General features: G+C 41.5%; 1 protein-coding gene across 1 annotated transcript; it reads left to right on the forward strand.

Moving 5' to 3' along the window:
* The first annotated feature begins 3 nt into the window (after nt 1-3).
* On the forward strand, nt 4-11,950 carry matk (megakaryocyte-associated tyrosine kinase). Its single transcript, XM_076725959.1, has 13 exons — nt 4-280; nt 568-615; nt 1,729-1,842; nt 1,938-2,053; nt 2,372-2,591; nt 4,053-4,146; nt 4,323-4,388; nt 4,524-4,623; nt 4,840-4,924; nt 5,069-5,142; nt 6,162-6,357; nt 6,713-6,799; nt 8,680-11,950. Exons 2-13 carry the CDS (start codon nt 607-609, stop codon nt 8,905-8,907), a joined length of 1,389 nt encoding a protein of 462 aa, XP_076582074.1. The 5' UTR covers nt 4-280; nt 568-606; the 3' UTR covers nt 8,908-11,950.

Raw genomic sequence — 11,950 nt, forward strand, 5'->3', positions numbered from 1 at the left:
TGCCTCTCTTGAAATATGAACCACGTTTTCCTAAATCATGAGGAAGTGCTGTGACAGACCGATACGAGTGCTCACACCGCAGCTGCAGTACATGTCAGGGAGGTGAATGACTGCAGAATCGGTTCCTCCTTGTTCTAATGAGAAGAAAATGTCACCGCAGAGTGAGACGAAGGGGGCGGCAGCTGCTGAGGGTCTTCGATTCGTTTGGGTTGTGTTTTCTCCCTGTTTCCTGAGCCTGCAGCTGTCCTGAAGAGGAGGGCGGCTGTCCACAGAGCTGCAGGTACTGAAACATTCATGTCGACCGTGAACCAGACTGAACAAGCTGTCAGGGGCCGTTCATCATCTGGCTTACACTTTTAATTAATGGGACAGCAGCAGCCTCCGACCTGCTTACAGCTTCATTTATGCTTTATCATATTCTTGGATCTCGTTTGTTAGTTTCAGCAGCTGCTCTTAAAGTCTCCTCTGAGGTATTTAAAAAGACAGCGTGTACTCAGTACTATATACGTGCTGTATGGATATGATTTTATGTTCTGGCTGTTCAGAGATGTTTTTTCTCTTTGACAGGTGTTCAACACAGAATTATCCAACCGTCCAGTCCTGCTCATGGCAAAGGTACTGTAAGCACTGTGACACAGAGCTGATGTGTACAACAACATCAGTAGTTTTAAGTGTCAGTCAATATAGTCAAGTTCCCTTTAATCTCTGATGGTGGTGTTTTTACTATATTGGACAGGACTGCAAGCAATGATTATTATCATTATTGGTTAATCTGCTGATTATTCTCCCCATTAATCAATTGTTTTGCTTTTTAAAAATTTAGAAATAGTGAGAAATGTCGTCACAGTTAGCCAGAGCCCAAAGCGACGCATTCACAATGTTTGATGAGTCTGACAAATACTGCAGATTTGAAAGTTGTTATGAAGCTGAAGCTAGTGTCAATCAACAAACTGATTACTCACCCTTTTAGCTCAACTTGTGTTTGTTTGCAAAAGACTTAGTTAGTGAAGCAACTAAACCTGTCAAATAAATGTTATGACATAAAATCAATATTTCCATCTAACTTGTATACTGGTAGAGTATAAAGTGGAATGAAAAGAAAAATGTAAAGTACCTGAAGTATCTCATATTTGAGTAAATGTACTCAGTTACCTCCCACCAATGGTCACTTTGTCAGAATGAAACTGAACAGGCTGCTAAACTAAACATGGAAAATAATCTTCATCTACAGCTGAGTTCTGTATAAACACCATCACTGATGAAAGGATAAATGTGAGGGGGACTTCTGTGGTTTTTTTGGGTAACACATTATTTTAGGGGCCATAAATTTCTTATTATTTCCGTTAAGCTTTCTAGAAATAACTATATAATTTGGCATCGATTACCAGGAAACTAAAGACATCATGAAGTCGGTACACCTTCAGTGTATTAACTGCATTTAAATGCAAAGCTAGCTTAACCTTGAGTCTTTCAGTGAGTGCAGCTGAGCACACACATCGGTTCAACAGCAAGAATAAAGTTTCTAATGATTCACAGCAAGTTATCAATGATGAGAAAAGATCTACCTGCGTTTAAAATAAAACAGCAATGATGTTTAAACTCAACACAGTCAACTGACCTAACAGTCACAGAGCTTTGTTTCTATTCACCCTCATCATTTGTACCAAATTCTACTTATTTCACACAGACGTGTCTCTTTCTCTTTCTGTTATTCCTCTGCTGCTGCAGATGAGCTGGGCTGCCGGTACACAGTGTGTAGCCAAGGGGGACCACAAGAAACCCAAACCTGGAGAACTGGCGTACCGCAAAGGAGACATCCTCACTATAGTTGACACGAGCACGGTACAGTCACATGTAGAAGGAGCTAAAGCCAGCGTTTGTTGTCAGAGCTGGTATTTTCCACCAGTTGACACGAGACTCTAAATGCTCTTTTGTAGAAGAAAGGATGTTACAGAGCCAAACACAACACCACAGCAGAGGAAGGACTCATAAACTCCACCAATGTGCGTGAAAGAGAGGCTCTACGCGTGGACCCCAGCCTCAGCCTCATGCCGTACGTCTCCTCTTCTTTTGACATCTCAGTAGGATACACACACACACGTAACAACAGTTAACAAGCAGTGTGACTGTCACATGGAGGTGCCCTACTTTCTAACTTTAGGCGCTGCTTTGGTCAATATTAAAAACACATCTTGTGACCACACGGTGTGGGCCGATGTTGGACGTGCAAACAAACATTGTCTCAGGATTAATCACTCCAACTTCCCTTTTGCAGTCTGCAAACTTCTGAATGTCAGAAAATTAGCTAAGAATGTGCAGGAGCGGTTTATGTGTCTGCTTTTGTGGCTCACCCCGTGCTGTTGTTCCTTAGCTGGTTTCATGGGAAGATCTCTGGCCCAGAGGCGGTGTGTAAGCTGCAGCCGGCCGAGGATGGCCTGTTCCTGGTTCGAGAGTCAATCCGCCACCCTGGCGACTACGTCCTGTGTGTCAGTGTCTCTGGAGAGGTCATCCACTATCGGGTCATTTATCAGGACAACAAGCTGACCATTGACAACATACAGTATTTCTACAACCTCATTGACATGATTGAGGTAAGAGGTTCTTAGTTCACCAATTTTTACATGTTAAATGTTAAACCTCCTTGGTTTAACAGTTCAAAATTAGCACGACACACAAAGTAGAGCTGAGGCTGATAGAAATGTCATTAGTTTTGCAGGTATTTAATCATAAATCAAAGTATCGAACAAGTGAAAATTTTGGTTTGATTGTAGTAGATGAAAAATTTCCTTGCAATTCATCTAGTTGTCAAGATATTTCACTCAAAACCGGCACCCCTGTGCAAACTGTATTTATGGACGAACTGTTTGTCATCAGCCTAACTGACACCAGTGAAAATATACACACTTGTGTGTCAACATGAAGCAGAGGCAGGAAAACCCACGATGCACAGCTGCACTGGCGAAAAGCAGTATGCCTGATGTTCCAGCACATAGGCACAACGTTCTTAGTAAGCAAGTATGCGAGGCTGTCTTGATATGTATCAGCAAGGCCAGTACTGTGTGTATCAAGGATGCAGCTGTAGATCTTCTTCTTCTTCTATCTTCTGACAGGTGACAAGTTATAGTCACCTCACAACAGCCACACTGCAAAATGTATAAATGAATGCAAAGAATTGAGGAAGTGACTCTCTCAGCCCGAAACTCGGTTGAGGTTGTTTGTGTGTGCATGCAAGTGTGACAAACAAAAACTCGGACAGACACCTTTTGCTTGCGAGCTCTTAATGACAGAAAAATTCCACCACACAGTCCTTTTATAGCTTATCTTTACTTGGCCCAGGCCTGTGTGAGGTTGCTGCCATGAGGTTTGGAGATGGACTCGGCAGAGGCTGCTGGCTCCAGTTCAGCACCGTCTTATCAGTGAGCCGCAGATGGCCTCGGGCCTGAGTCAGACCGGCTGACTTGCTCCCGCGAGGAAGCAGAGGGACGACATTTCACATGAATATTTGGGCTGAATCATGTTGGAAATGTCGCACTGCTGGCAGACTGCTCACAGTATAAAACCAGGCTGTGATGTGTCACTCTAAATGAGCTCATGATTTACTGGCACGATTCAGTTCAGCTGCTGCCTCTTGATGCTTTCTGCATTTTGTCGTTAGGAAACAGAGACGTTACACCGACATTGATACTGAAGAATATCTGTACATGGGTCATGTAGTGCATTTTTCTAACACTCTCTAAAGCTAAATATAGGGTTACTGTCATTGCATTGTTATCAAGCCACAGTCCTGCCCAGTGTTCTGTGGCTTCCTGTGCTCTTGTGTGTTCAACTTCTTTGTGGCAAAGTTTCAATCAGCTCATTATGCTCTCTGTAGAGCAACAGTAAATACTAACATGCTCTGTACATGCAGAGACCTGATGCATGCAGTGTGTGATGTACATAAACACAAGTGTTCACTGTGGAGAAAACGAGGAATCACAAAGACGACTGAACTTACCGGATGAGGAGACGACTACTATAAATAACTGAATGTGTGTGTTGGTCTCTGTTTGCAGTTCTACTCAAAGAACAAAGGCTCCATTGCTACAACTCTTCTGAAGCCCAAACAAAAGCAGGGAACCAAGTCAGCTGAGTTGGAGCTGTCTAAAAGTAAGATTTTTTTTCAAATAAAATAATGAATTGATAATCGTTTTTCGTCTTTCAAACACAATAATCGCTTCTTCCACCACTGTGTGCTTGTAGACGTCAGAGGAGGTGTGGCTGGTAACAGCATGTAAAGGTTTACGTGCCGTTTAAAGTGTTTTTCATGTGGCTCTCCTCTCCAGCTGGATGGCTGCTGGACATTACGAAGCTCAAACTGGGAGAGAATATTGGAGAGGGAGAGTTTGGTGGTGAGCTTTCTTTGATTTTATTATCAGCTTACCTTTGTACCATCACAACATTCATAATGAAAAAGTGCCGGCTAGCATTTACCAAAAGCAAAGAATTGTGTCTGATGTGTTCTGATGTGCAATTGTGAACCCCAGCTGTTTATGAAGGAGAGTACATGGGCCAGAGGGTGGCAGTAAAGACCATTAAATGTGATGTCACCGCTCAGGCCTTCCTGCAGGAGACCACAGTTATGACGTGAGTCTGCAGATTTCCTCAACTTTGATGTTTTTCCCATTTTGCAAAACACTTTGAAGAGCTCAGCATTAATTACGTATAAGTAAAAAGTGAAAAATGAACTGTTATTGTGAAACTAGTCATATCATTTCGAATTAGATGCATCTGGGTAATGTGTTAGTAGTTTAATTCCCGCTGTCTTTTTTTTTTTTTTTATTGTGGTTTCACACCTTCCAGGAAGCTCCAACATAAAAACCTGGTGCGCTTGTTGGGGGTCATTCTTCACAAAGGGCTTCATATTGTCACAGAGCTCATGACTAAGGTACTGTAAACACAATTATTTTGAAGTGCTAAATAACTTGTTTAGCACGGGGTTGACACATTAACAAATATGTTGTAGCACCAATAAGTAATCTCCCTGTCTGGGTGTGGTGTACTTTTGAATGTGTGTGTGTTTGTGTTGCAGGGGAACCTCGTTAACTTCCTCAGGACAAGAGGACGCTCGGTCGTAAACTCAGTTCAGCTGCTCCGCTTTGCTCTGTGAGTTCAAACTTCAAAGATGATATTTAAAGTTCATCTCCAGGCATTGATCAACCCCCTAAAAACTCATCTCTGTTCATAAAAATGCTTAGAAATTACATGTATGTTTTTAACCATGAAAAGCAATCCCTTCACACCTTGTATAAGCTTAGATGTAACTGCACCTTTGCCTTCATGCAGTATGATCTAAGCAGTCCCCGCCTCTGCCTCCATCGATACCTCCACCTCTCACCTACAGCTTCGACTCTGCTCATCAAACATCAGCAGCAGTTTGTATCTGACTGTCTGAAAACGTGAAAATATTCAGTTTCAGTTTTGAACTTGTACTAGGGTAATGCTTCATGCTGTGGTCCCTTTGTGTTTTCCAGCTAATAAATCCCAGATAAAGTCATCTATGTTCAAACTTCTATTAGTCAATGCCAGTAGCACTTACAGCGATTCTGACTGCTGGGGATAAAAGTTCAGAGTGTCACCTTTCAAAAGAGACCAGAACCATGCATGCACTCCAGATGGTTCAAGAACAGCTATCAGTTTACTTTGAGTATGCCTTGGATTGGTGTTTTAATGTAATTTCTAAGGTAAGGTAAGGTAACTTACCAGCATGTTGGCTCATACCCACTGTGTCTGCATGATAAATGGACTGAACAGCATTGGGCTTCAATATAATTTTTGTGGTAAAACAGTGCTCTGGAAAAAGGCTGCTGCAGGCTACAGTTTGGTAAAATGTTTTTCCATATACGCCATTTCACCATAGTTCCACCCTACAGGTTGACAGGATTGGTTCCTCAGATATGGTACAAAGGCTGTCTGAATCCATGTTTGTGAGACTTGTTATTGGTCCACTGCACATTCAAGGTGCTCTAACACGGCATAGCCTGCTTTCATTCATGATATGTCTTATAGCATAAAAAAAACACCATATGGACATGTTAATAAGGATAAAAACTTGATTTTCATTGGAGGGGGTCATTAATGATTATATATGCATTATATACATTACACTGTGTATGTGCTTACAGTGATGTGTGTGAGGGGATGGAGTACCTGGAGTCCAAGAAGTTGGTTCACAGAGATTTGGCAGCTCGTAACGTGCTGGTTTCTGACGACAGCGTGGCCAAGGTCAGCGACTTTGGACTGACTAAGGTGGACTCGAAGGCGTCAGATAACGTCAAACTGCCAGTCAAATGGACGGCCCCTGAAGCTCTGAAGAAAGAGGTCGGTTTAAAGAGTCGCTGTGTCACCTGGGATTTTTTTTATATTTCTGTATCTGTTTCTGCCTCTCGATACTTAAGTGTTAACTCCGAGGCCTCAACATCCTGCGTTGACTTCCTGATTAAACGTAATTTTTAGTATTTCATGATCATTTCCACAAGACACTTGCACAGCTCATTTTAACGGTCACCTTTCCTTCTTTGTTGGAAGGTGCTCATTTCATTTAATAATCATTGAATCCTAACAATACAGTCATTGTGCACCCACGTACATACTTATAAACCCTTTACTCAGTATGACCTGTTAGAAAAGGATTCCACATTTTTTATTTGTGCATGCATTTGCTCCTATCATGTAGAAATTCTCCACAAAGTCAGATGTTTGGAGCTACGGTGTTCTTCTGTGGGAGATCTTCTCTTATGGCCGTCAACCTTACCCGAAGATGGTATGTAGAGCCACTATTGTTGCCTTTGTGTCTGTCAGTGTGTGTTTATATGTGTGGGTCACGAGACGCTCAGTTACAGCAAAAACAGCATTAAAACAATAGCTGACATCTTGGGAAATTTACTTATTCGCTTTTTTGCCAAGAGTTGGGTGAGAAGAATGACACCACTCTAAAGTCTGTACGTTAGATATGAAGCTACGGCCAGGAGGCGGTTAGCTTTGCTTAGCATATTGACTGAAAAGACGGGGAAACAGTGAGCCTGGCTCAGTCAAAAGGTAAGAAAATCCAACTACCAGCACCTGTAAAGCTCACTAATTAACATGCTATATCTCATTTGTTTAATCTGTACTAAACCAAAGTGTTAAAACATTATAAATCATGGTTTTATGGACGGTTATGAGCTGGAGTTTTTATTAAATCAGTCGGACAAAATCAGTCTTCTGTCTGTGAAGTTATCTGACCTCCATGGAGGTCACTGAGGCGTCAGACAAAGTGAAGACATCCACCTTGTCCGTTTGCCTCTGTGTGCTCGACTGAAAAAGCAGATTTTTCCGAACCCGACAGGAAAGAGCATCAAGCTTGTTATGTAGCTCTGTTTCCATGTCATGTCAGGAGTCACGACTCCATCATGTAGTAGGTGTGTCAGTGGAAAGCTGCCAGGCCTAGTGCTCAGATCCGTCACTAGACCATCATCTCTGAATCGACTTACTGTGTCTGAGCAGGAAACACTTCAGGTCACCAAGATAATTGCATTTCATTAGAGGGGGATAGAGGTTTAGTCTCTACTGCTGAACGTTGTGACAGGATAACATGCAGAAGTAAGCTTAATGTGCTAAGCAGTTGATGTACTTTATGAGCTGTTTGTGATATAAAAGGAAGAGGAAGGGACTGTTTAGCTGTGACGTATATATAGTGATGGAATGTAACTAATTACATTTACTCAAGTACAATTTGGATTTGCTTGTACTTCTCACTTTAAATGTGAGATGTTCAAACTCAAACACACTGTTCAAGACCCAAAGAGGTAAAATTACCCAATATTTTTTCTGCTTTTACTTTTAATACTTTAGCTGCATTTTGCTAATGATATGTTTGTACTTGTACCAAAGTAAGAATTCAAAAGCAGGACTTTTACTTGTAGTGGAGTATACGCAGTTGTATTCGTACTAATCTGAAGTAAATGATCTAAACACTTAGTCCACTTCCACTGCGTGCTTGTAGACGTCAGAGGAGGCGTAGGTGGTAACAGGCCAAAACAGAGGGAGCAGAGGTTGACGTCACATGCTGGCAGGATCATGTTGACACTGTAATGGAGAGACTCTGGAAAGGAAGAAACTACGCTCCTTAAACACAGCTCTGTTTGTCACAGTGTTTCTCAGGTAATCCCTGCTCCCTGACCATGGAGGTGATTTGTATCTCAGCCAGTGATTCCGTGAGGACGACAGCGTGATGAGGCAGCCTTAATCGAGGGGACAATTAGCATGGCACAGCTTTGCATGAGTCTTTTACACCTGACTTCAGGTGGTGTCCTCTTAAATGCAGATGATTATCTCCTAATTACAGCCTGTTTAACATATACACAGGCTGAGTTGTTTGGGTCAAGTTTATTTTCCCCTCAATTAATCTCTGCACCTGGTGATTTGTTATCTGTTGGCAGTAAAAGTGAGCTGGGGGACCCGGGGGGGGCGGGGGGGATTCATGTCTGTGCTTTGAATATAAATAATAAGGAAGGCAATGACACACAAATACCATGACATTGCTCTCCAGTTATGTTTGTTTTTATTTCAACACAGCCGGGCTGGTGAAATTTGTTTAATTAATGTTTCCTCCTCTTGAATCCTCACTGATCCGAAATCATTCCTCTGCCACTGCTCCTGCAGTCTCTGAGGGAGGTGAAGGAGGGAGTGGAGGGGGGCTATCGCATGGAGGCTCCAGAGGACTGCCCCCCTGGTGTTTACGCCGTGATGAGGATTTGCTGGGAGCAGGAGCCACGCAGGAGGCCTGCTTTCCACAAACTGAGAGAAAAACTTGAAAGAGAGATGGGTAAAGGCAGCCCAGGCCCTGGGTCAGAGCGCCGGGATGGAATCGGGTCTGAGTCTGGATGCTGATTTTGGGTGTGAATCTTGAACTCCATTACAGTGGGAATAGAGTGCAAGCTGTTGGACAGCTAATCCGCACATCGTTACCCCTCCTGTTGAGTAAGGGCCCGGTTGAGTAAATGTTAACAACTGGATTCCTCTAATCTAACAGATGGGACAAGACAACCATCATGTATCTCTGGTCATTGTGTAATGCCAGTGAGAAATGGTTCAGTGTTTGGAGCCATGAATATACTAAACTTTGCTTTAGTGGATCTGAGCAAAGCAAAAATGGGTGGTAGGATAATTTTCAATATGAGAATTGTAGCATTTCAGCATGGCTCTATGGATGTTCAATGTCAGTCTGTCTGTCGTTGCACCGCTTCAATCAAGACTGAAATATCTTGACAACTATTGGATGAAACTTTGTACAACATTCATGGTCCCCAGAGGATAAATCCTAATGACTTTTTAAATTTGCAAAACACATTGACATTTTTTTGACAACAAAAAGGGATGGCTAAAAGTTATTTCAGTTGGAATATCTCTCACTGTGTTAACACACATTTTAAATCAACCCACAGAACAATGCACAACCATAACTTGTCATGTCTGTTTTTCATGGGATTTGATGACATGAACAAAAATGCAGAACATCTTCAGTCTCATCGTTAAAGTGTTTTTTTTGCCACACTGTATGTGAATGTCCTGGGTTAACATAAGATAACACTTTATTAATCCCCCATAGGGGAAATTTGGGAGATGATGGGTGCATTGTGCGATCATCTGACTCCCCACACCAAGATGGCTGCAGGGTGCTAATCAATGTTGCTAAGCAATTGATTTCCAGTAGTGTGACCATTTATTTTTCAAAGTTACCATCATAGCATAATGGGTACCTTAAGATCATGTCTGTCAAGTAAATGTACATACAGCAGCAACACACACAAACATACCAGCGACTAGCAACAAAGCTAATGCTAGCTGAACCAGCGCTGCAGTATAAAGAACATAAATCAACATGAGTAAACGGTTAGCAGCATCCAACTTACTACTCTCATTATTTGTTGGCTTCAAATTAGGCGACAGGTTCACACGGTTTCTCTTGACCGTCCTTCACTACAGAAATATTAGTCCAACATCACACCAGCCTGTGGGAGTACAGTAGATAGTCACATGCAGTATGCTAACAGCTAGTTCAACACGCTAACCTACGGAGGAAACTGTAAAACAAATGGATTAGCCAGGGAAGGACTAGAAAGCCAAGCTGTTTTTCTTCCTTGACAGCAGCTACCTCTCTGTATACGTCAAACAATGGCACTGGTGTTGGAAGAAGAACAGCTTTTCAACTTTGTCAATATAGCACACTGTGAGGAATTTATTGCTCCAGCTAACTACATTTACCATTAACACTGATTGGACATCCATATAAAACATGGCGATTATTCCCTTTAAACATTATTGTGATGCTTGATGATGAGTGGCAGCACCTTAATGTACACTGAGTTGGAACCTCCTGACATATGTTTGAATGTCAGGTTACTTGTTAAGAGTAACTGTCAACAGTGTTGACTGCCATGTGAGAACGATACCTGTATGATCAATAATCGAATGTTTACATGAAGAGTGAATTCAGGTTATTTATATTTAATGACTGGGAGAGATGTCAGAAAATGCTGAAACATATTTATAGGAATGAAAAGGACAGGGATTTCTTGGTATCTTGAATTTAATCACAGATCAGCAAAATCTGCTTGTATCCCAGCAATATGCCATGAACTCAGGGCTTAGTATGATAGTCATCTAATGTAATTGCTGGTATACAGTAAGTAAAGAATTTTACTTACATACTTAGCAGCAGTTGCTTGTGTGCACAGGAGATTGGGAGGGTTTCATGTACTGCAGATGGCTTTTGATTAATTCTCCAAAAGTACAGTTGTTTTTTGAGTGTAATGAAGGTCAAAATTCACATGAACTTTGGTATGTACTGTATTTTATTTTTTCAGATTTCTTTCTAGAAACCAAGCCTCATGCTATGTTTGACACTTGGTCCATCACACTCCACCAGTCAGCATACTCAGGGCCGACTTTGATTCAATTCTTTCTAGTTTAATGTGTTTCGTGAGAGTAAATCTATGGAAAATACAGCATTTATTACTACTTTTGCTCCCCACTTTATTGGGATTTTGAGATTATTGGAGTGACTTTGTGTTATCCACCATCCTCCTAGGATTTTTGCAGGTACAGAGTATTTTCTGCTTCCCTGCAGATGATTATTTTACATATACAGTTACACATTCTGTTTATTAAAGTACATGTACTACTCATTCTACAGGATGTGATTGTCAGCTGCTTTTTGATAGAAATTCAGATAAGACTAATACACTTTAAGTTCAAAACTCACTGCAAAATAAAACCTTTTTTGTATTGTTGTCACGTCACTGGACCAAATGAAAGATGTCATTTGATTTAAGTCTATGTAAGCCTGGTATTTGTCTCTGTCCCAGGAGAAGGACCCCAAATTGAGGCTTGATCCTTCGTCTCTTGTTACCATACAGTGCAAGTGAGGGTCCTCCACGATTTGTTCAATCTGCTCTGTTTTCCAGAAGCTCTCTAATGGGATGAGCAGCAATTTTATGCACAAGGATTTAGAAAACAACCAAAAAATAATAATAAAAGATTTGCTGTCTTCGATGGGGATGAGTTAAAACATTACTGAGTGAAGGATTTTATTTTTTTTTTTTCTGAAAATCAATGGTTATTTCCTTGCTGTTTCTCAGTGTGTATTTTCCTAGCATTGACACAGGGATATCAGGACAAAGCTTTTTTTCTTGGTCACCCATATGCTGATGGCTGAGTTCTAAATACGTTTTTTGTCTCTGTTTTGATGATTTATTCTGACTTTCCATCCTCATCATGGCCTGCTGGAGCAAAAACAACAGATTCCCAATGCTAACGCCACACCATGAATCAACTCTCAATGCTTTGCTAAAGTTTGTCACCTGCTGAAGAATCAGTTGGACAGACAATCATCCAGTCACGGTTGGTTGTGGATGCGAATATCTTCAAATTA

The sequence above is a fragment of the Chaetodon auriga genome, chromosome 3 (assembly GCF_051107435.1).
Source record: "Chaetodon auriga isolate fChaAug3 chromosome 3, fChaAug3.hap1, whole genome shotgun sequence".
NCBI classification, from domain to species: domain Eukaryota; kingdom Metazoa; phylum Chordata; class Actinopteri; order Chaetodontiformes; family Chaetodontidae; genus Chaetodon; species Chaetodon auriga.

Excerpts from the sequence above, each read along its gene's own strand:
- matk (XM_076725959.1), top strand. Across the intron at positions 1,843-1,937 it reads CTATAGTTGACACGAGCACG|AAGAAAGGATGTTACAGAGC; the intron begins GTACAGTCACAT and ends GCTCTTTTGTAG. Across the intron at positions 6,800-8,679 it reads GTCAACCTTACCCGAAGATG|TCTCTGAGGGAGGTGAAGGA; the intron begins GTATGTAGAGCC and ends CTGCTCCTGCAG.